Source organism: Coffea arabica, chromosome 5c (assembly GCF_036785885.1).
Source record: "Coffea arabica cultivar ET-39 chromosome 5c, Coffea Arabica ET-39 HiFi, whole genome shotgun sequence".
NCBI classification, from domain to species: Eukaryota; Viridiplantae; Streptophyta; class Magnoliopsida; order Gentianales; family Rubiaceae; genus Coffea; species Coffea arabica.
Genome location: NC_092319.1, coordinates 40,242,967 through 40,268,484, shown reverse-complemented (window position 1 = coordinate 40,268,484; position 25,518 = coordinate 40,242,967). Strand labels below are relative to the sequence as shown.

General features: G+C 35.2%; 3 protein-coding genes across 3 annotated transcripts; 1 reads left to right on the top strand and 2 right to left on the bottom strand.

Annotated features, from left to right (window-relative positions):
* The first annotated feature begins 244 nt into the window (after nucleotides 1-244).
* On the top strand, nucleotides 245-1,280 carry LOC113689447 (dirigent protein 2-like). Its single transcript, XM_027207217.1, has 2 exons — nucleotides 245-706; nucleotides 1,116-1,280. Exons 1-2 carry the CDS (start codon nucleotides 245-247, stop codon nucleotides 1,278-1,280), a joined length of 627 nt encoding a protein of 208 aa, XP_027063018.1.
* A 13,169-nt stretch (nucleotides 1,281-14,449) lies between these two features.
* Nucleotides 14,450-18,686, bottom strand: LOC113688859 (putative late blight resistance protein homolog R1A-3). Its single transcript, XM_027206668.2, has 2 exons — nucleotides 18,552-18,686; nucleotides 14,450-18,375 (listed from the first exon to the last, which is right to left on the bottom strand). The coding sequence occupies exon 2, from the start codon at nucleotides 17,998-18,000 to the stop codon at nucleotides 14,689-14,691; it is 3,312 nt and encodes a 1,103-aa protein (XP_027062469.1). The 5' UTR covers nucleotides 18,001-18,375; nucleotides 18,552-18,686; the 3' UTR covers nucleotides 14,450-14,688.
* A 4,955-nt stretch (nucleotides 18,687-23,641) lies between these two features.
* Nucleotides 23,642-25,518, bottom strand: LOC113689987 (uncharacterized). The gene is made up of 3 exons (XM_027207813.2): nucleotides 24,610-25,518; nucleotides 24,002-24,514; nucleotides 23,642-23,906 (listed from the first exon to the last, which is right to left on the bottom strand). The coding sequence occupies exons 1-3, from the start codon at nucleotides 25,384-25,386 to the stop codon at nucleotides 23,793-23,795; spliced, it is 1,404 nt and encodes a 467-aa protein (XP_027063614.1). The 5' UTR covers nucleotides 25,387-25,518; the 3' UTR covers nucleotides 23,642-23,792.

Below are 25,518 nucleotides of genomic sequence, written 5' to 3'. Positions count from 1 at the left end.
TGGCTGATTTTTTTTTTTGTGTGATTTTTTTGGACTTTACGTACTCCATTCATTTTTACGCACGTGGGCTGTTTTTTGACAAAAAATTACTATTATTTTTTTAAAAAAAAAAAAGAAAAAAAAAGGAAAAAAAATCATTCTGCTTCCCTATAAATAGTCTTCATCAGTTCCACACTTTGCGCCACACCAGCTTCTTTCCTTCTTTGTTCTCCTTCGTTGTTTCGTTTTTCCCTGTGACAAAACAATGGCAAAGAGTTCAGCTATAGCATCCCTCCAAGTTCTCAGCGTGCTTTTACTAGCAAGCTTGGGACAGTCAAAGACAGTGTTCACAAATTTGACGGTGTACTCCCATGAACACCAAAGTGGAGACGCTCAAAGTGTTTTCCCAGTTGCAGGTCTCCCCAACACAACCTGGGGGCTTCACGACTTTGGAACTGTTTTCATCGCGGATAATACCTTGACAGAAGACATTTCAGAGAGTTCCGATCATCTTGGCTATATACAAGGCATCGCAGCAATGACATCCCGTGATAACAGCACCATACATGTTCTGTTAACTGTTCTGTTCACTAGCGGACGGTACAATGGTAGCACTCTGGAATTACAAGGACTTAACATCTATCCTTTCGACGTGAACGAAGAATATGCAATTGTTGGAGGAACTAGACAATTTAGGTATGCGACGGGGTATGTTGCCCTTAACGTGGTCAGCTCAGAAGGAGATTCTTTTACTTTTAAGCAATGTTTTCAAACCCGGACCGGACCGGCCGGTTTGACCGGTTCGACCGCAAACCGGCCATGTGTCCGGTCCGGTCCATAGCTTATGTTGACTTGGATAAAAAACCGGTCAAACTCGTAAAAAACCGTTCAAACCTTCAAAACCGGATTGGACCGTGAACCGCGGTTTTTCAATTTTTGAGTCAAAATTGACAAAATTTTCAATTTTGACCAGATCCTAATCTTCACTTCACTTCAGACTTCCTCTTCGCCGCAGTTCGCACTTCGCTTCGCGGCTTCAGTCGTCCTGGGTTCCTCTCTGGCTCTCTCTGCAATTGCCGAAAATTGCCTTGCCTGCCGTTTCTATTTCCTTCTCCAAACTCCAATTTGATCCATAGCAATCAGCAAAAAGGAAGCATCGAGGTCCGAAGCTTGCAGTTTATATTGCAGTATCAGCAATATGCAGTATCAGCAGTATGACGATGAGGAGGACTGGGTGTTGTTTGGCTGCGGCTGAGAATCCAGTCGGTGGCCTTGACGATGTCGCCGCCGGCGGCCTTTAGAGCTTTAGGCTTCAGCAGCCAGAGAGTTGGGGAACCCCATGCTCACCAGTTGCTTCATCCTTACGTGCATCTTTTCTCCCTTCCTCTGGCGCCAACTCTCATCAAGGAATTGGAATTTGGCACTTTCCGGAAAGCTGAAATATCAATAGCCGACCCCACTTTTTAACTTTCCCATCTTGCTTCATCTTACGTTGGTCACATTCAAAAAAGTTGCCCTTCTTCTTCATGTTATTACACTAGTCACCCATAGTCACCATAAGGGTTAATTCTAATTAAACCCCCCACCCCCTCAAAAAATGTTTCTTTTTCACATGAATGTCTAATTGAATCAATTCACCTCTTGTGCTATTATAAAGTTTTCAATCAGGTACAATTGGTTGGATAGCCCAATTTCAGCTTGAGTTTGGCATGTGCATTACATATATACTAATACATTTATACTGAATTACCAATTACACTTTTACTAATTATACATTTATTCTATTTAGCCCAAGTAGGCACCGACGAGGGGGGAATGTTTGGGCAACGGGATGAGGGACTCCACCCCGCCCCCCCGGTTGCCATTCCTAGTGGTGATGGAGATGGGGTTTTTTTTATTTTTTTTCTCAATACACCAAATTTTCCCTGTTGCAATTGCAGTAAATTCTAAAACAATTACAGTATTGTGGTTCAGTATTTATATCTTATTCTATGCATAGGTGTGTGTGTCTATATATATATATATATATTTATTTATTTATTTATTGAACCCCGGTTGAACCGGTCCGACCGGTTGAACCTCGACCCTTTCACCTCACCGGTTCGATTGACGGTCCGGGTTTGAAAACATTGCTTTTAAGTCGGATCTCTACATTAGACAGGACATACAGGATGCCTACCCTGCTGGTATTGCTTTTTATTAATAACAGATATCCACAGACGCGCGCACAATCACTATCTCATATAAGTAAACTTGAACCCTTGGACCTATAGATTACGAGTTCAAGAGCTTCTCCATGTACATTAATAAGGGAAAATTGTAAGTTTGGTCCCCAATCTATAGTGTATGCACAAAATTATCCCCAATCTATTTCGAAAATCAATTTTGGTCCCCAATCTATTCAATTTTGCACTAAAGTGGACAATTGACGAAATTTTTTCAATTTCAATCAGAACTAAGTCACGTGAAATCACGTGCCGACACCTAAAACCCCTTTTTCAATTTTTTAATTTCTAAAACACGTTTTTTCTAGTGGATTGGCTTTTGGCATGGACACTCCTGTCCCTTCAGTCAGATCAATCTCCTCCTCGCCAATTCTTTTCCAATCAAAACTTTAAATTAGAGATCCCAAAGCCAAACCCACCACCCGCTGTGCTAGGCCAGAACCAAGGTAAGATCTCCTTCCCATCCCAAATGGAATCAGTTTTGATGGCTGAACCTACAAGCCTTCGAATCGCTCTGGTTTGAAGCTTGTTGGATCATCCCAAACGTTTGGGTCCCTGTGAACTGCCCATGCATTAACTGGCAAAATTGTGCCTTGCGGAATATTGTATCCCTCAATTTTACAGTCATCAGACGACTCATGTGGCACAAGCATTGGTGCTGCTGGGTACAAGCGAAGTGTTTCTGAAATAATATCCTTATACTATATAAGAATGAGTTTAGGGTAAAAATGTTATTTGGATTTCAACCGTAAGGGTAGGGCTATTTTGGAAATGTAAGAGTTTGAAGTGCAATTGGAGTATTGAATACAAGTCATTATAGCTAATTTAGTTTTGTTGTACTTAGATGTCCTTTTAGACATTTAAAACTAGGGGTGACAGATATCATATTGAACATTGGGTATAACTAAATTCAGCTTGTGTTTTAGTGAAATAACATAAAAGCCCTTCTAATCATTTAATTGTATTAACATACAGGTCTCTTAATTTCCTAAAGCATTTCTCATCAGTTATCTGCAAACTTATGATATATAGATATTAAGACACAATTAATGCCAATTAGTAGAGAAGTTTGCTTTCTCAGCCGTTACTCCCATCTGTTCATATTCATTTCATTTACTTACAACTTTCTTCCACCACAATCATGTAGCCTATTAAATTTGGATATTGCTATATTAGCTACTTCTCTTCCCCATTTGCAACACCTTTCTCAATAAGTATATTTTCTTTAGCCAATCTACTTTTTGGTTGTAAGAAATCTCAATAGGTATGTTTTCTTTAACCAATCTACTTTTTAGTTGTAAGAAATCTATAATCTTGAAGGTTGTATGTGTGATAATATTTTAGTATTTTAATTCAATTGTCCATATTAGATAGGCATGATAGGGAGAAGATCACATTTGTTAATTATTATTTGTGGTTTAAAGTAAGTTTATCATTATAAATTTTCTCATATGCAGATTGCATCTACTTTTATTGTTTTAACTATTAGTTATGATAATTTTCAAATTGTTTGTTATTTTATTGATGATTCCATTTAGGCAAATTTTTCACTTCATTTGATTTGCCAATAGGTTTAACTATCTACTTAAAACTATTTGGCTGCAAATCTAAAGTATGTACTTCATTACTTTTAATTGTTTTCTTGAATTGAGTGGTCTAAGATTTTTAGTACTTTATTTGACGTGGTTATTCCTCTAAATTAGCATTTTAGTTGTTGTATATCTTTGCAACTAGATCAAAAACTGATATTTAGTGATTGTAATCCCTATCCAGAGGGAGATGCTTTACTATATGTTCTAAATCATGCAATAAATCATAATTGATGGATTGGTGAATGTGGAGATTTCATGATGATATGTCCTTGGAATCACTATAAATTCAAGAATTTGGCTTGCAAGAACCGAAATTCCACTAGCAATGATTTTCTTCAAATATGCTAATTGTTCAAATCTCACTTATATGGCAAGATAATGTGATGGATTGCCCTTATATTAAGATCAAATTCAAACTAAACAATAGATTTTAATATCCATAAAGTGCATGAGCAGATATAAATAGGTCTTTTATTTTATTAAGTTAGATGCAAAATAGTTGATCGTATCTTATAATTTTGTTTCATTGCATATTAGTATATTTTTTAACTCAATATGTAACTTATGATTTTTCTATTTAATATCATATATTAAAATTGTCATACTTCAATTCTTATACTACAAAATACCAAATAATCATTATTAACCATCTTTAATTATAAGCACTAAATTCCCACGCAACTCCTCCTAGTTATGAAGATAAAGACGATTGGATAGATCATGTTCGTCGACCAATCGATCAATCCCTACTTGAGCATCCAATTTAGCTCGAGATTTCTCTAGCACCTCGGGATGGTTGAGCAAAAGAGACAAGGCCCAATAATATACTAGTGGTTCAATTAAATGCTCGTTCCAGTTCAACAGTGAAGCATGGCTAATAGGGAAAGAATATACTTACTAGTATAATCCCTTTGATGATTTGGTCCGTATAATCCCTTTGATTTCTAATTATTATCATCCGCTCTTCTCTCTCAGCTGCTTGCTTGCTTGCTTATGAAGTAGTACTGCTGCTGCTCCTGTTGTTTGTGCAGGAGAGTTGAATTGGGTCCGTCTCCGATGTTGATTACAGATTATCTCCATTACTAATAGAGGCAAGAACGAGACTTGGACTTGGACTTGGAGGCCAAGCTGAGCTTCTTACTCGTGCTGTGGGTTCTGGGGATTTGAAGGTGGCGGCCAACAAGAGGAGTAATTTGGATTATGAGATTACCCCTTTCATGTCTTTGTTTAATAAGACAAAAGGCAAGAGAATGCTGAAAATATTAAAAAACGTGTTTTAGAAGTTAAAAAATTGAAAAAGGGGTTTTAGGTGCCGGCACGTGATCTCACGTGACTTAGTTCCGATTGAAATTGAAGAGATTCCGTCAATTGTCCACTTTAGCGCAAAATTGAATAGATTAGGGACCAAAATTGATTTTTGAAATAGATTGGGGATAATTTCACACATACACTATAGATTGGGGATCAAAATTACAATTCTCCCTATTAATAAAGGTGTGTGCTGTGAACTGGTGTGCTGTGAGCTGTTAGTTTCTTTGAGGTACTTGGCATTTATTCAAGCAGACCCTATTAATAAAATTGTATGGTTTGCAATGCTTGGGGTTGGTTTTGTTGGTTTTTGGCCACGCAAACTTATGAATAATTTGTTAGACGGTGTACTCCCATGAATATAGAAGTGGAAGGTACTCGAAGTCCTATATTCCCAGTTGCAGGTCTCCCCAACAAGATTTGGGGCTTTTAACCAATCTGGAACCGTTTTCATCGTTGATAAACCTCGACACAAAGTGTTTCACCCAGATCCGCATGAGGTTAACTATTTTGTTCACTAGCGGAAAGTATAATGGTAGCACTGTGGAAGCAGAAGGAATTAGCAGACGGCCCATCGATGTGAAAGAAACGGCAGTTCTAGGAGGAACTAATGCAACGGGCTTAAGCAACGGGGTATGTTAACCCTGATACGGCCCGCTCGGATGGAGATTATCTTTGCATAATGTTGGGCCTTTACATTAGATAAGACACGCTATATACTCCCCCGCCCCCACAATTTGACTCGATTCTTGGGAAAATCAACTTTTGAAGTGGACATATAATCATTATTGTATTGAGGGATAATGTCAATACCTCCATTGAGTTTCTCCTAATATCACCTAACACCTCTAAGATTTAAAAAATATTATTTACCTCTCCTAGTAAGTGCAAAAAGCTATATTAACCCTTATTTGAAACATAATTCACATATCAAATAAATGGAATCAAAAATTAAAAAAAAAAAGGAAACAAAAGTCATGTTCTTTTTTTTTTCCTTTTCTCCAATATTCCCTTTTACTCATTTTTTGGATGCAATTTACTATTTGTAAATTATAATAAATTGAATTTTGTTATCTTTTCCTTTTTATAATTGTGATAGAATGGGGTGTGATTTATTTGCTTATTTTGAGTTATTTTTTATAATAATTAGTACAATCTATATGTTTGGGCACCAGTTGAGAAGGAGTTGGAAAAAAGATAAAGTTCATAACAAATCGGTTTTGAGTATATAGAGTTAAATTAGTCAACTGTACTTCTTTGCTGTAGACACCAAAATTATATTCTATCTCGTTTATCGCTATCTCATTTTAAATCATTTTTTACCTTATTTGATTATTTGCTTAGTTTGTAGGAAAAGGCAGAAAAGAAAAGAAGGAAAAAATAAAAAACGAAAGATGCAGTTTTTGTTAAAAAAAAAAAAAAAAATCTGCACGCGCGCATCATCTTCATGCTTCGTACGAAGCCATGAACGAGGCCACAGTACCAAAAATTGCAGCAGCAATACCTCGCCCAATTCCACTTGTTTTTATTTCTTTTCTTTTCTCCAATACTTAGTCACCTTACCCATTGATTTTTATCAGGAAAGTTCTAAAATCAAAAGGATTGGATGGCTTTTAAAATGCCACAAAAACCCAGCTCATCTGCACCATTGCCTCTACGGTTTTTGGGGGGGGGGGGGGGGGGGCAGCGGAGAAACACAGAAAAAACGCGAGAGAAAAGGAAAGGAAGACAAAAAAATTTTTCTGGAAAAATACAATCAAGTTGAGCTATCAGCCTACTTTATCATCAAATTCCAGGTTGGATATTAGTTTTTTGGGGAAGTTTTTGGTTTCTACTTTCTACACTCTCTTGGGATGTCGTAGAGAGATTTTTATTGAGGAAGTTCTCCGAAATAACATCTCCAACCCCCCCCCCCCCCCCAAAAAACTTCAGTTCCAAGTCCCCTCGTCACCAGTTCTTGGACTTTCATTGACAGAAGCTTGGTGGTTCGAATATCGCATTCGAAGGCATTTTCTTCAACCCCTCCGCGTTCATTGGACTCCATAAAGGGTTAAGAGGTAACTGGATTCACCCCTTTCCTGTTACATGTGTTCAGATCCTTACCCAAACTGCCAAAAGCTTACTGCATCTGTTCTTACTTTGTCTCCCCTTGATGTGTTTCTCTAGCTTAGATTTTGGGTATAATCTTGTGTTAAACATAATGAGATTAAGTGTTGATAGTTGGTTGTGTAATATGATTATTTTAATCCTAGATTTTGATGTTTCGTTGAGGAATTGTCTGTACTTGACGAAGTGTGAAAAAACAGAGTTACAGAAAGCTTCCAGATTGCAGAAAGAACGCTTCAATTAGCTTTGCATGGAACCACCAGCGTTTGAGCCGGTTTTGGTGGTAGGGAGGCAAGAGTTTTTATGGATTTTTAATTATAGTTTGACCCCTCAAGTTTTACATAATTCTACTGTGGCTCAAATTTTGGAAAAAATCAATCAATTTTTCCCCTTTTAAGCTTTAATCCTCTTTTGCATATTTTAAATATGTTTTTCAAGAAAATTATTTCTGGGTTTTAGCACATAATTAGGCCTTAATTATTAAACCCAACAAGACAATAAATCTTCTAAAAATTAGTAAGTAAGTTAGGATTTGGATTAGGGTTATTTTGGTTGGGTTTTTGGGAATGGGCTCTGGTTTATTTTGGTTGGGTTTGACATGGGGGTTGAAGGGATAAAGCCCATGCATTTCTGTTGGGTTGGAATTGTGAAAAATGGCAGGCCAACTCTCTATTTTTCTTAGGGCTTTTCTTTGGGCCAAATGGCCTTGGCCTAAGAAAATAGTGGAAAGGGCCCAAGAGGCCTTTGTATCTTGCAGGACGTAATTTGCAGTCTAGTCCCTAGAACTTTTGATTTCTTTCAATTATGTCCCTAATTTAATTATAATTTGGTCCCTAAACTTTATCTTTTATTTAATTTTGACCTTAATCTTTGTAATAATTATAATTTGATCCCAAATACTTTCTCAATTTTTGTAATTAGATCCCTGATAATTTTGATTTCTTAAGTATAATTTGTTTATCTTCTTTAATTGTTAATTATACTTCATTTAAATGCTTTTAATTGGTGGATTTCATGGTTATTTCCACTTCTTTATAATTTATTTGTTAATTAAATTGGTGCCTTGACCATTTTGTTGATTTTGAAGTATAAGTAGGACAAACCCACCTCATTTAACAACTAGTTATAGCATTCAAGGGAGGTACCTTCTTTATTATTTTAAATTATCTTATGTGCTCCTATGTGTTTTTTTATGTGTAATTGCATGTTTTAAGTTCTTTTTCTTTTAATTACTCATTTTATTCATTTTAAGTTTCATTTATTTTATTAATTTTGATGATTATTTGAGAGGCATTTAAATACCAATTTGTAATAGATAATGCTCAAGACATGTATTTAGCTAGGCTATGTAATAGATAAGTTTTAGTTTTACCAAAATGTAATTAGTTAGATGAATGTAATAGTTAGGTTATTATTTTTTCAAATTCCCCTCTTAGATTGTAGTTAGGGTCACAAATGTAATAGTTAGGTTTTTATGTGCATTTCTTTGCTTGTGTGCTTGCATGCTTGTATGTGTACGTGTTTATTTGCTTTTTTTTTTTTTGGGTTTTGCATCTAAATATCATGCTTACGTGTTATGTTCTCTATATATTTTATGCGTTGACTTGTTTTAATTATGTTTCATAAGATTTATGATAAATGTATGATGTTACTACACTGGTCCAATACTAGTTATAGCCTTTCTCCCCGATTTCTCACTAATCCAACGCTAGTGAAGACTTGTAGAAATGGATTAGTCTAATACTAGACCCTTTAGGCTGTTTCGCGCTAGATTCACATTTTTCCGTGACATTCATCGCATTTCATACATATTTTTCATTTTTAGGATCTTTTCTCATCTTGCATAATATTTCCTCTATATATTATCTCTCTTATTCTTATGTGCATGAAACATGATATTTAGACTTGCATTCCATTTAGAAAATTAGAAGTATGCTAGTTCATTTGCTTGATTAGGTTAGAAGCATTACACCCTTCAAATATGGAAAATGAATGAGTATGCCTTCTTAGCCTTAGCACGCTCTTTTCCCCTCTATAAGAAGGAAAATTATGTCACGAATTTTAGCATCCTATACCGGTTATGTTACATTCTCCTTTTTTCTAGGTCATGTATATTTATCTATGTATATTATAATTTCTTTTTTGAATTTCATCTTTTGTATTTTTCATGACCTCTTCTAAGAATCATTCTTAGGCATCACAATTAATGTGATTTACACCAATTAAACTTGAAGAGACATCCCGACCCTCTCGATACCCCTAGGTCTAGGTTTTGCATCCATGTAGAAACATACAAAATGTGATAAGTTTTATAAATTAGATTAAGAAAATTTTTGACTAAATTTTGCAATTAACTCTGGTTAGGTTGAAAGGATGTCTTAGATCAAATCTTTGCCTTTCCTTTTTTCAAACATGACTCCTGAACTCGCTTCTCTTATTTTTAAAGACCTGGAGTTGTCTAAAAAGAGTTTTATTTATTTTTTTTTTATTTAAAAAATATTTTTGGTGACTTGATGCACATAAACTCAATACCAAATGGCGACTCTTATTTTTTCTTAAAACCCTTTTTAAACTACTATTTTGGATCCAAACCATCGCATATTTTAAGTCTCATTTTAGGCCCTTTTTCTTTAGTTATTTTCTGAAATCAAAAACTCTTTTTTTTAACTTCATAAATTTATTTTTCAAAGAAAGGGGTGCGACATTTGCAAATATCATTTTTGTTTTTCAAATATATATTTTTATGGACTATAGTATTATGATGTGGTAGTACTACTAGAAATTATTTTTTAAATGATGGTTTTCTTGAAGTAAACAAAGTGATCTAGGAGCATTTTTATTTAACAAGTAGAAGGGTAATTTAGGGTTTTTAAAAATTTTATTACACAAATAACAAATATAAGGGAGGTAAGTGCTATTTTTAAAATTTTAGGGGTATTAGATGATATTAAGAGAAACCTTAGGAGAGGTTTCTGATATTACCCCTTGTATTTGGATGAGTTGGGTTTGGGTGATTTTATAATGTTGTCCTCAAATTTAAAATTTGAAAATATGAGAAATGTATTAAAGTTGCTTTTTCAAAATGACAAAGTGAAAAAACTAATAAAATGTTGTATTGACTTATTTTTAGAGGGTGACTCTTATTTTGGGACATTCAAAAAATGAAAATATGATATTAACAGTGAGATTGAGGAAATATATATAGATACAGTATCTTATAAATAAACTAGACCCTCGAACTTATAAGTCATGAGGTCAAGAGTTTCTCCATGTATATTAAATAAAAGTGTATGCTATGAGATATATGGCTTGTTCTCAACTGATTCTAATTTTATAAAAACTGATTTTGTAAATTTGATTCTTAAAAATCAAATGTTTTACAATAATTCCCGTGTTCTTGTTTAATATTGAAAAAGCTATTTTAATAAATGTATAGGTGTTCTCAAAAAAGTTAATTTTGACAAAATGATGACCAAGTTAATAAGGTGCCCTTAATTATTTTCTTATAAAGATTATAAATGTTGGATGAGAAAAAGAAGGGGCACAAAACGAATTTGGAAGTGGGATAATAATAGGAAAGAAATAAAGTGACGATAAAAAAAATTATCTAATCTTTAAGTAGTTTAGCATTTATAGTGAATTTTCAAAAAGTAGACCAAAATCAGAATCCAAAAGCACCTCAAGACTTGCTTCTAATTTTTAGCTTTTTTGGGCCCAAAAAAATGTTTTTAAAATCAATTGAGAACATAATAATATACCTTTTCAAAAATCAAAATTCAAAGTTAAGTTTGCAAAATTAGTTGAGAACAACTCATAAGTTTCTTGATGTACTTGGCATTTAGTTAAATTAACTCTATTAATGTTGGTTTATTCTGCAGATACACGCAAAGAGTTGGTTTCTTCAGGTAACTAGTTTCCTATTCACGCATTTGCCCTGGGATCTTTTTTTTTTTTTTTTTTTTTTTCATTTAAGAGTACTGTTAATTTAAATCTCAAAAACTAAGGTGTTTGTTTATTAGATAAAAATTTTTGTGATCTCTTAAAGAGTGCAATTATTTGGAAATAGTTTGCGACACTAGAGAGAATATGCTAAAATTAAAACTCAAAATGGAGATAGGCATGAATCTCGAATAAAGTGTTTTAAACATTGGATCAAAAGTTAAAGTGATAAAAGCATTAACACCAAAATTTACCCTTTCCTAAGTTCTCTAATATTCTAACCACTAAAAAAATAATAAAAAAAGGGGCCATCCTTGCTAATGAATCAGTGTCATTCGGTCAAGAAAAGCATATATCTATTGGGAAGGATGAAAGAGAGAAGAAAGAGAAAAAGAAATAAAAGAAAGGAAAATAATTTCATCTTATGATATTTTCTTGAGAATAAAATGAGAAACTAGAAAGGAAAGAGGAAAATCCAAAATTAAAAGAATTGAAAGGCTAAAAAAATTGTATTTTAGGAAAGTAATTTGAATATTTTTTAATCATTTAAGGAGAAGATAGATTTCTGCAATTCTTCTTTTTTAATTTCAATCATTAAGGTAAAGATTTTTGTGAGAAAGAGGAAGAATTAAATAAAGAAGAAAGAGAAAAAGAAATAAAAGAAAGGAAAACAAGGTAAATGAAAAGTCAAAATAATGCAAGAGTAATTTTGTCCTAAAGGGGGTTAAGTGAGCAAAATTAAAGGTTAGGGGGTAAACTGAAAAATGAGATATTCTTTAAGGGGAAAAAATGTGATTAACCCTATGGTCAATTATGAAGCTTTACAAAATCTTTAAAGGTAAAAAGTACCAAGAAAACTTATGAGTTTGAATGGCTTGCCTGAATGGTCATATCCACATAATCTACTGTAAATCTCTTTTATCCCCTGATCCTCTTTCAATTATTTGTTGAGCCAAGCAAATTCTTCTTGTTTCTTAATCTCATGTAATAAGCCAGTTTTTTTTTCTGACGCTTATTATATTTATAATTTTATTACTTGCAATTACGAGATACTATAATTTCATAACTTAAGCTGCAGCAGGTCTGAGAATGAATGATTTCATTGTAGCAGCTAAAATAGATGAGGTTAAATCATCAGATCTCATTCCCAGAAGGAGAGTTTGGGCAATAAATGAAAAAAACTGGTTCATCTAATGGGGAAACCAAAAGTTTTCGCATTTCAGGGTCTCATGGGAGCTAGAACTGAAGTTCCATTGCTTGCTCAAATGGCTATATTTTGTACTTTTGTTGTTGACAATATTTCCAGTTCGATGGCATTTGTTCTTCTGGGCAAACAAATTATTAATTGTATCAAAAGATTATGCAACAAGGCGTAATTTAACTTTGAAAAGAAAAGGGGAAAAAAAAGTGCCTAACATAAATGTTATCAGGAACCTATCTAAGAAAAAGAATCAGCACGATACACTGAAAAGAGAAGATAATAAGGAAACATGAATTACTTGATCCTGATCGTAGACAGATGCAACATAACCAGTAGTAGTAGAGAAGTGAAGGATTAAGAAAGGAAAATGAAAAATGAGTAAACTGCCTCTCAAACCAGACATACCTGAGAACAACCCATTTTGGAGGATGAAATAACCTTGAAATCAGTTGGGACAATCAGACAGCACAATTATTTCAAGAGTTGAAATATTCCCCCAAAGAAGAAGGGATCTCCACCAAATCATAAGAGCTTTCCAATACCAATTTCTGCAGACGACGAAAACTGTTCTTGCACTCAAAATCAGTCCATTTGACAATGTCCAGGGAAGCTAATTTCAAGGATTTAAGTTTGGGGAATTCGTCTTCTTCCATGTTCCATTCATCCCCCACAAAGGTTTCCTCCAGCAACTTGAGAACCTTAGGATTGGGTAGATTTGCAATTGCAGATATTTCACTCCAAGGCAAGCAGAAGCCAGACACAGTCAATTTTTTAATTGTCAAAGAGAAATGAAACTCAAAAGGGATATCGCTCCTAGAAAGTTAACTGCTAGAATCTTGTAGCTACCCTCCTTAGCATGATCATAACCTACAGAGACCGCGCATTTCAGCTTGTGGATGTTTGGAATTTTTCTTAGTATCTTGTCCTTGTTTTTCCAAGAAGAAAGGCTTACACCGGAGAAAGTATCCAAATTGCACAGCTGTGAAGAGTTGTCAAGATTTTTTTATGGGCAAATCGAAACCTCCCCTTAAGCTCTCGTCCTTCAGTCTTTTCATATTCCATTTAGTATCTGGCAAAGAAATCCAAAAATAAGAGTTTCTAAATTCGAGAGACTAGCTATAGATGTTGGAATGGACTTCATATCACCAAGAACTGCCAAGTACCTCAACTGAACGAGCAACTCTATTTCTCTAGGAAAAGTACCTCCTAGATTTACTTGGCTTAAATCTAACACTCTCGAGAAGTTTGAAGACCTGAAAGATGAAATAAAGATCAAACCGAGTGTATTGTTCCCTTGGTCCAAATTCGAAGAACAATAAAAACCGAACAGTGGGGAAAGATAGCCTTGACTCTTCGAAGTGCCCTGGCTTAGAATTGATGCATAAGCAACGTAGGTTGTGTGGCACATTGAAAGTATAAAGTTCATCATACCCAATGTACCAAGTGCAAAAACTTTTCTTCTTTGGCTTTTGTCACACAAAACTCATGTAACAAATCATGAATCCGACAAGCTTTGACTGCCCCAGTTGATCTTTGCTTAGATACCATGACTAGGCTCCTGCCTATGAGATTCATCATATAATCATTTGCCACATCCTCTGCGCTCTTTGAATGAGTTGTTTGCACAAATCCTTAGGCCACCCATAACCAAATCAACCTCTCGATAGTGTGTTCATGGTCTTCTGGGAATCCTCCAAAATAAGGGGTAATCCTTGACACATTTCCACGATCTGGGTCCGGAGTTCACATAATTCTGGAGCAAGCAAATCTTTTCCAGGACAAAACTTTTCTTGTAGAAAATCCCAGCTCTCATCATGAGTTAGTTGACGAAGAGAATGAGGTTCTTGGTCGAGTTTATCTTGCGGAGCAACATCACAGATTCGACTTGTCAAGATAACTCTACTTCCATTTCCATCATCAGGCAATGACGCTTCCAAAAGAAATTCGTTATAAATTGATAAATTGTAAAATCCTTATAAATATGAGCAATTCCATGGCTTTTATTCTTTTCAGAAAACAATTTTTAAATCGTACTGAGAGATTGAATAAAGTTGTAGTTATTATACAACTAAGCAAGATTAACTTAAAAAAGTACGAAATGCTCTTTCAATCAGGACTCCTATTTGAGAATAAAACAGCGGCTACTTCAAACAGGGAAGTAATTCCACCATCGCATTCTGTGGCAGAAAAAAAAGTAATATGTAGGCATAAAAAAACTTGATTTTGGCACTAAACTAATACAACATAACCAGTATAGTACAGAAGTGAAGGATTTGAAAAGGTGTAGAATGAGCAAAATGGCTGCCCACAGCAAACAGACCCAAAGAAGATCAATAACTCAATTCTGAGGATGAAATAAGTACTTGAGACCTTCTTCCTGTAGTTGCATTACTGAACTTGCAGAGTTTGGACAACCAGACACCTCAATTGTTTCAAGGGTTGAAATATTCCCCAATGAAGAGGGGACTTCCTTCAAAAAGTAACATCTTTCCAACACTAGTTTCCCCAGATGAGGAAAGCAGTTCTCACACTCGGAGGCTGTCCACTTGGCAATGTCCAAGGAAGCTAATTTCAAAAATCTAACTTTAGGGAATTCCTCTACTTCCATGTTCCATTCTTGTCCCTCAAAGGCTTGATGGAGTAATTTGAGAACCTCAAGATTGGGTAGATTTGCAATTGCTGATATTTTGCACCATGGTAAGCGGAAGCCGGACAGAGTCAACTTTTTAATAGTTGAAGAGAAACAAAACTCAATCTGATATTGCACATCACGAAGTGGATCCAAATTCAAATTGAGCGATTCTAGTCGATGTAGAAAGTGAAGCACAAGAACCTTGTTGCTTTTATCCCAAGGAGAAGCTTTGTATTCTGAGATCTTGAGTTTTAGCTTGCGGATATTTGGGAACTTTCCCAATATCTTGTCCATGTTCCCCCAAGAAGAAAGAATTGCAATAGAGAAGGAATCTAAATTACACAACTGTGAAGAGTTGTCAAGATTGCCTGTTGGCAAACGAAAACCGCTTCTGAAAAACTTGTTCATAATTTGCAAATGCCTTAGTTTCCTTAGACTCCATATAGTATCTGGTAGCAAGACTGGTGATTCAAGAGTTTCCACCATAAAAGTTTCTAAATTCGAGAGACTGGCTATTGATGATGGGATGTTCCGCATGTTACCAAGAACTGCCAAGTATCTCAACAGAACAAGCATTTCTATTTCTCTAGGAAAAGCATAACCCAAATTAATTTGGCTCAAATCTAACACTTTAACAAGTTTGAAGATGCAAGAAATGAATGAAAGATCAAACGACCAAGTTCTTGGGTGCACTTCAGCACAAGCAAACACTAATAGAGAACGTATAGTGGGAGAATATAACCTTAATTTCCAAAAGTGCTCAGGCTCACAGTTGATGCATAAGCGGTGTAGGTTGGGAGGCACATAGCAAGTAGACAATTCATCATACCCACGTACCAGCTGCAAAAAATTTTCTTCTTGGGCTTTTCTCACACAGAAATCATGTAACAAATCGTGAATGCGACAAGTTTTAACCCCACCAATAGATCTTTGTTTGGGAACCATGACTAAACTTCTGCCAATGAGATCCATCAGGTAATCATATGCCACATCCTCCGAGCTCTTGAACTGAGTTTTTTGCACAAATCCTTCGGCAACCCATAACCAAGTTAACCGATCGGTAATGTGCTCATGATCCTGGGGATATGCTCCAAAATAGAGAAAACATGGCCTCAAATTTTCTGGTAAATTTGTGTAACTCAGCTCTAGTGCAGCTTTGCATTGTTCTGAACTAGAAATAGCGCTTGAGCTTAAACGTTGCACAACTTCTTTCCAGCCATATTGGTCTGTATGAGCTAGAATTCCAGCAAGAATGACGATAGTAAGAGGTAGCCCTTGACACATTTCCACGATTTGCGTTCGAAGTTCACATAATTTTGGAGGCAAATCTTTTCCAGGAAATAACTTTTCTTTCAGCAAATCCCAACTTTCATCATGAGTGAGTTGACGAAGACAATGAGGTTCTTTATCCAGTTTATCTTGCGGAGCAACATCATGAAGTCGACTTGTCATGATAACTCTGCTTCCATTTGCATCATTAGGAAATGAGGCTTGCAATTCATTCCATGCTTCAATGTCCCATATATCATCCAAAACAATGAGATATCTGTTCCTTTTCAAACATTTGTAGATTTCTTCAGCCAATTCTTCTTCAGTCTTGTTAAAAAATATGTTTGGAAGAATACAGGTCAAAATTTCAAGAAACAGATTTTTCTTGTGATATACTTGAGATATAGAACACCAAGCACGCAGATGGAAATGGGACATAACCATGGGATCGTGGTAAATTTTGTGAGCTATAGTTGTCTTACCAAGCCCTGGCATACCCACAATGGGAATAATTTGCACCTGTCGTGATCCTCTTGTGAGTCGATTGATAATCAAATTTGCCTCATCCTCAAATCCCACCACCACTTCATTGATTTTTGGCTTATTTTTCTGTGATGGCTTGTGATCCATTCTCTTGGTAGCTTCCTTAACTTCTCCATCGAGCCTATTGCTATTACAAATGTTCAAGGCCTTAAATTTAATGATCTTAATTTCTTCCAAAATGGAATGAAACGACATTGAAGAAGAATCTAGAATATCGCCAACCATTAACGAGTCAATAAGAAACTCTACCCTGTATGCAACCTCAACGACACTATTCCAAAGATCTTGGAGCACCTTATCTTCATTTCGCAACTCCACAATTTTCCCCAAAAAAGTGCGCAAGGAAACAAGTTCTTCATGGATTGGTCTAACTGGATGATTTACAAGAGCATTTGAACCACCCTCAGGACTTGTCAGATCGACCATATTTTCTAGAAGAAAATCAATGAAACCCAACTGATTGGTCCTAGGAAAGAATGATGATGTTTCTAGACGCTTCTCCGCAACTGTTGCCTTGATAAGCTTAATCCTTTCCAGAAAATCGACATACTCAATATCCATTTCCTTGATCAATCCATCTCTCTTTGCTTTTTGAGAAAGAAAGCAAATAACAAGTCCTGCATCACAGACCACGAGTCCAATAAGATGTCTCAATTTCTCATCGAACTTCTTTGGCTTCTCCTTGAGATTGGTTCTCAAGAAACTTAGTCCTTCATAAAGCATTTGCAGTTGATCCTTTACGGAAATCAAAAAACAAGTGCCAGACTTTACTATCTCCCAAAGAGTACATAGCAGAACATCGACAAGATATATGAATATATGCTCATCTGATTCGCTATATGATTCTTTTGATAGATTTGAGGCAATCAGGGCCTGTACACAAGACTCTACAGGAACAACAACCATGTGCTTTGGCTCTTTTAGCATTTGGATATTGTTATTATAACTAATCCGGTACCTGAAAGAGAAATCCGCTGCATTGATAGCCAGAACTCCAGTATGAGTCAACAAAGGCCCCAGTTGACCACCTTCAACGCCCCGCAATGTGACAAAACAGATTAAGTTTTTCATGAACGTTAGCTTTTCTTTAAGGGCTTTGATTCGCTCTCCTTCAACTTGATTAGCTGCAAACACTCTGATGGTAGGAAAGTTCGGTAGATTCTCCAGAAGAGAGTTGATGAATTCCACAAGGTCATCTTTTTGCATAGGGGGATTATTAGACTGCCTTAATGAGCGATCTGAGAAAACCAAGTACCATTCCTCAATTTCTAGCTCAAAAGATGTGATGTCTTCCTGTACGTTATTACTCACAGCTCTCAACTCGTTCTTAGGAAATCCACCTTCCACAGCAGTAAGATAGCAGGTGTGAATCTCCTGTCTCCATTCCGAAATGGCATCTTTAATCCTAGTTATGAGTGCTTTTAGGCTTGCATCATCATCATCGTTGCCCAAGTTTCTCGCACACAGAAGAAATGTTCTAAGAATTGTCAGCCGAAATTGCAGGTGTCGCAAATCTCCATACCCTTCCAAGTATCGACGTCCCAACCGACGTCGAGATTCTGGACAGTAGTTCTTCAGCAACTCCAGATCATCCAAGGCAGAAGAAATACAATTAATACTACTGGAGGCCATCTAACGTAAGGAAGATAATTAACGGGACCAAAACGGAATGCTTTTTAGAGATGAAACCAAAAAGAAAACTTTCGAAAGCTATAACAGGAGATAAGAACTGCAAAATCTCACGATCAAGTGCTTACCTCTTTCTAAATACACAGATTGCCAGTATAGAGTGATTACTAGACATATGAATTCATCGAGAAAACAAAAAGAAAACAATTTAATGGATTCTTTTTTGGGTGCAAATTCAATGGATGCTGCAAATCAGCATTTCATTACAAACTTGAAACATAAGTAAAGTTAGATCAAAGTATTGTGGGTCCCAATTTTCCAAGTACTAGCAATTTCGTGGAAGATGCGTTTGTGATGTGACCAGCATTTGACAGTGCCAATTTTTCCCCTATTTTCATGGATATCATTTTAAAATTTTTTTGAGAACTAGTTTGAGAGGATAGAGAACAGACTTGTATGTCCACGTGGTATGTCTCTTTTCTTTTTCATTTTTTTGGGGTGCTTAGTATGCCTCTTTCTTGTAACACGGTGCTTTCTAAGAAATTGATAAAGTCAATCTGAAAGGAGTGCTATCTTTCAAATAGTTCTTTGTTTTAAACTTCATGGCTGAAGTTTTTCATTTCTTTTTGGACTTTCAACTTTTTTGAATTGCATAAGGTGTGTCATGTGTGTAAAAAAAGAAGAGAATAAAAGTTAAAATAAGTAAAAACCGTCCTTCTATGGTAGATCCTTCATCACGGGCATGGAGCAAGATGATTGTCAAATCAATTATCCTTGAATAATGTAATATTTTTTAAACGTTTTATAGTCTTAAATGAATTATTTGTACATCCTTAAAAAAAGAGATGTCATATTTTATTACTATTTATATAGATTTCATGCATAATAATTACATTTTTATTATAAAATTTTATAATTAGTTCACATAAAATTACATCCTATTCAAAAAACGTCATACCATTCAGAACGAACGATTATTTCTGACAATCGTTTATACCCCTGATCCCTTGGTCACAGGATAAAAAACAAGCCTCGTGCCAGTTTCTGCCCAAAAAAAAAAGTGTTATAATTCTGTAGGATAGTGAAAACAATACATATTCGTACAAGCAAAAATAACAAGAAAAAAGAAAAATAAAAGTTGGTGAATCTTGTAATGGGACAGAGAATGCATCATGTGGAAGGAAAAGTCAAATAATCAAATGGAAATTAGGCTGATCTGAACAGCTATTCCTATTTATTCTTTGGTCGTGTGTGTCCTCTTTGATTAAAATGTTCAATCTAGTTGGCCGGGTAAAATCTGGTGATGGTGTTCAGTTTGGTGCTTAGTGCGTGCAAGTATGCTCAAATTGCAGGCTGCATTGAGACGAAGGTGCCTGTATCAACAAAATTATAAGTGCTATACCATCCTCGGGAATTTGGCAATGCCTAAACGCAATGCAAGTGATTAAACAAGAAATTTGTTGGAGAAACATTTTTGGGTATTGTGCTTTTTTTTCCAATTCTTGAATTCGGCTTTTGCTAGAGGAATAATTTTCTATTTTCTAGAAGGGTACAACATGGAGAAGTTTTGAAAGAAATATGAAAGTGTGGGCAGGTGTACATATAGTAACCAATTGAAAAAAAAAACATGTTACTTCGGCCTTTGCATGAATGAATCCCAAATGTACAAATCGAACATTTATGTGAAAATGTTTGTCCTACTAAAATCAACTTGTTCTTAGTACAGTCCAACCAAGTTAATTTGTGGCGACTTACTGACTTAGAAGTTACTCCTCAATAAATGAAATGGGCAATCCTTATTTTTCTTTTATTTTTTTTACTTAGGGGGTGTCCCAACCTTTTTTTGGCCAGACTAATCCCCTAAGGCCAGCAGAGCCCTGCCCAAGTATGTCAGCAATTTTACAATTATCATAAAGACGGACTTACCAGTCCCGACCGAGCTACCCGTCCTTATTAGGTAAGTACAATATCTTGCTATAAATACAATATATTGCTAACAACAAAGGCCATCCTTTTAACAAAAATACTGCATAAAACAAAGACGATCCCTGCTAATGATGCTAATGAAGCAGTATCATTCAGTAAAGAAAAGGGTTATACTGTTCTTCAAAAGATAGAGCAAGTAATCTAGTAAAAATGTGACAATTTAGTTTATGCTAATCAATAAAATTAAGGGCTCAGTATTTGATTTTGTTTGGATTTGAAGGATTTTGCCTATCCAATTGCGTACATAAGTTCCAAAATCTCAAAATAAATTATCATCCAAACAACTGCAGTTTGGTCTGTTTCTTTAACTGTTTAGGTTCTTATGAACAATTATGGTATCAATATTGCCGGATTTACTGTGTTCTATATACTTTAGGTTCTCATGTCTGGATAGCAAGATGGGAAGATATAAGGGGTACTTAATTATTATTATTATTATTTTGTTGGATTATGATTTTAAACGCCATTAGCATTTTAAAAAATTCATACAAGTAGGTATAGATTTCTGGTAATTTTTTAAAGTTCTTATAGCACACATGTTAAACATCTACGTACTTGTTTTACATTGATGGTATATTCAAGGAAAAGAAAAGAAAATTTCTGGTTAATAATGGACTAGTTCTTGGTACAGTTTCGATATGTTTGATGTTGCACATGGGAAATGAAGTAAGAATGAAAATTCATTGGAGGATTTTTAGGGTTTTTTCTTCTATCATTCAAAGTTTGAATGCTAAACCTAACAATTGCATATCGAAAGGGTGCGAAAATGCGTAGGAGGTATTAAAAAAAAGGTAAGAATGACAATATGAAAAACGACATGAAAGCATTACATCAATTGAAAAAAGAATTTTATTTCAGTCAATTATACTTGATTTTCAAAACAATATATAAATGTGTCAAATCTGTCAAATTGGACTAGAAGGGACCAAATTTGCACACCAGCTAACTGCAGGCAACTAATACGAGAAGTCTGGCATCTGTAGAGTTTATGCCACTTTCTTCATAGCATGGCTTGTGCTATTATGGTATAAAATAAGATCAACTTGTGCAGCTCTCTCTTGATAATTCTGTACTTAGAAGTTGGATATTCTGATCTATATTTGAAGCCAAATGAAACTTACTCCAACTTTCTATGCAAGTCCGGAAAATTGGAAAATCTTTTGTACATCCCAAGCCAAAGCACCAAATTAAGCCGACGGCTCAGTCAGTAAGATGATCTGATGGATTTCACTAGTTTCTTTGCTAGCGCTGGAAGTACATTAAATTGCTAAAAAAAACAAAGGCCAATCCTGCTAATTAGTGGTTGTCATTCGGTAAAGAAAACCATCATTGTACCAATCGTCCACATGGACGACTTGGGCTGTCAGTGATAACCCTTCATTCGGAATGATGTAATACTTTTTGAACACCTTGTAATTTTATTTTTATGTGAAGTACTTCTTATAAAGTTTCGTAACAGACACATAATTATTATACATGAGTCCACATGAACAGTAACAGAATATTAGACTCCTGCTGTGAGTATATACAAACAGTTAAGATATAGTTATAAGTTATTTAAAAACTTATATCTTGAGGCTTCGATCAGGAAAACTTTTGAAGGCCATCTCATTTGAGCATCCTAATTCTTCAGGCCCTTCTAATTGCCCCCATGCAAATAAACCAAAAAATAATTGCTATAGGGAGCAAGAAACTCCAAATGCTTAGTCCAGTCCTCTAAAAACTCTAAATTTTTATATATATCCTTACAGATATTCATATCATGTTTCGTTTAAATTTTTTTTTTTTTTTCTAATAGGGGAGGTGTGAGATTTAAGAAACAGAAAAGAAAAAGAGGGATTCTCATATTAAGAGACGCCAAGCTAGTTTGACTAATCTTTTCACATAATGTTTAATTAAAAATATGCACATGAACCTATAGAGCATTTAATATCATATTCGAACTTGTCATTGATAGTTAAACCAACTGAAGTGATGAGGAGTGGATGAAGTCTAGGCTTTGATTTGATCATAAACTGATGTATTACTACACATTTAATGGTTTCAATGATGGACCCCCTAGATGGTTAGATCCAATTCCCTGAACAAGATAGAGGGTTGCAGGTTACCTATCTACATTTCTCATTTATTTAACACAAAAAAAAAAAGAAAATTCTACGACATGGATTAGGGACTAAACTAAAGATCTCGTCAACTAATCATGTCTACATTTCTCAATTAATCAAGAGATCCTAGCATAGAGATAGACAAGTGATGCTAATCAAAGTGGAATTTGATTTACCTTTGATAGATTCACGAGCTAATTGAGCTCATTAAATGCTTGTGGTCAAAATAACAGAGGCTCTCTTACGTGCTTTCTTCTATAGAGTTAAATTATACTTCCTTTATCCCAATTTTATTGTTGTATTTCAAGAATCCAATTTTTTAAAAATAATAATTTGAATGTGATGCTTATGTTTCTCTTTTCAATTGTATTCCTTAATATTCAAAGTTTGAATTTTAAATATAACGTATAAATAATTTAAGGAATGGATAATTTTGAAAAAAGAGATTAAAAGAATTTTAATTTTTTTAACATGATAAATATTTTAAAACATTTCAAAATAAAAAATATGACACTTTCAAGAAACAAAAGAAGTAAAAAAAGTTGAGTTTTATATAAATCCTAGAAGAAGTTTTGAAAGGCCTCCATCTCCGATCTCTTGAATGTTCAGCAGTCTCCCTTGCTCTCCTACAAGGACCTGTTAGGGGCAACTTTCCTGGGCTTGACTACTGAACCATACGCTACAGTCCCACCAGCAAGAGCCTCAATCATTCACTCTGGAGGCAAGTGTTGAAGTACCCCAAATTGACACATGGGCATTCTGGACTTGATTGATTGTGTCCATTTTCCAAATTAAAATTGGCCTAGTGTTTAACTCATGGGCTCAATCTTCTAGACCCAAATATTCACACGATAAATCAAGTGGTAAGTTTAAATTCACATGTTAAACCCTTTTGATGAATCCAAAACTTGAATCGAACTCAATTTGACTTGTGTTCATTTAAATTTAGTTTGCCAACTAATCAATTCAAACTTGAACAGTATTTTATGTTTGATAAACTTTCAGCTCGAGCATGATTCAATTAATATAAAATTAGGTTTTATACGTAAAAATTTCAAATTACTCAAGCTCAACTCAAGTTTAGTTCGATAAGAACTTGTTCGATTGAACAAATAAACAAATTAAACTTAAATAAAATTTTAAATTCATTAAAATAATCAAACAATCTTAAGTACTAAGTTGTTCAGTTTGATTAAACTCATTTACACTCCTAATCACAGCCCCACTTAGCAAAGATTGTGCATCACTAACTCTAGGGTAGAGAGCTAAAGAATAGAACTAAGCATGCATGTAAATTAGTTCTTCCGCTCCACATTCTCTAATATTGATTTCCATTACCCTATCAGCTGAAGATGGCAAGACGTCACAACATTGTCTTCTTGGTGCCTGCAACTGCAATTTATAAAGGGAGATAAAATAACAATTCTGAAAACTAAATTCAACCTTAAATTTGGCAAAAAAAAAAAATCTTCAAGAACAAAGAATACCTGTTTAATGTCAAGGTCTAACTTCTTCGAAAACACTCTGACTTCTTGTATTTTGTCAAAAGTACAATTATTTTCCGTTTTCTTGTAAATGGATGCTATTCCATCTCTGCTAGAGGAAACCCTGTCAAAAAAGAAAACCACTGGCCTCTTGCATGGATCAGGCTGATATTTTGCTGTATTCAGATTATGGTTAATATACAGAGGACCTCTTTTCCAGGGCACATAAGTCTCTTGCATAAGCACAGCAACCGGCAGAAATTCGTTGAACCCCACCAATTGAACAGCATATCCCCAAGAAACAGAAAGTGTCCAAGAAAACCATCTATCATAGCAAACTGTTTGCTGCAAAGTCCTCTGGGAATCAACTTTTGTGGCTTCCAGCAAATGTTTCAGAGCTTCCATTGCTGTCATTTTTGGAAAAATTGGCTTTACTGCATCCAGATGGTGGAGAGACACCAACGGCCTAGTCGGGTGCGCGGCCAATAACCCAAAAATATTACCTCGAACATCCATCTGAAGCAGAGTTTGATGTGAACTAAGTTAGCCTCTTATCAAATGAGGAAAAGAGAATACAAGATTGAACTTTTTATGAACAAAACTATCGATACCTGATGAAATCCAGGCTCATGAGTTAATGTAACTCCAAGTTCTGTCAAACAGGCATGAATTCTGCCATCACTGCCGTACAGATGAGGGTATCGATCGATGCAAGAATCTAAATGTTTCGCCAAAACTTTAGCCAGGGGATAACTTATAGCAAAACCAGCTCCTCCAAAAGCCATATCGAAAGAGAAAACCTTATTCTGCTGATAATTTTCTGAATTTGTCCCGATGTAATACCATAAGCCATGATCATATTTCGACAGGGTCTTGACCAAATTTTCAGGAAAGAAAACTGTATCATCATCTCCAAAAACAAACCATCTAACATCAGAGTGGTTCAGTGCCACGGTTTCTGATACCACTCGAGCTACGCGAATCGCTGACCTTCGACCATTCCTGAAGGTGTATCTGAATCTGGAAGTGTCACCAGAAATGCATATTGGAGGCAGAGAAATTTGATCATTTTCAGAAGATGTAGAATTTGGTGGCTTTTCTTCCAGAAAAACACATCCCTTCATTATCTGAGGTCTCCACCATAGCCTGACATATTCTTTTCTTTTGGACCATGATCTTTCATTAGAGGCAATCCCAAATACAATATGTTCAAGGGATGTTGTGGAGGATAAATCCTGTAGAGAACCTGATAAATTCAGGTTTTTTGAGTTTGGGAAAAAGAGAAATGAGAACAGGAGATAGAGTAGAAACAGAAAACAGGAGATTATCATGAGATTTACAAGCCTTGATGGATGGTGGGATTTTGAATTTGTCTGAAAACTTTTCATATTTTGGATGAACAAATTAAGAAAAAAAAAAGAGCTAAATCTATCACTATGCTTATTATGCTTATTTATACAAGGGGTTTAGAGGAGATTTCCTAAATATGGGGCGCTTTTATAAACCTGTAAGGTTGATTA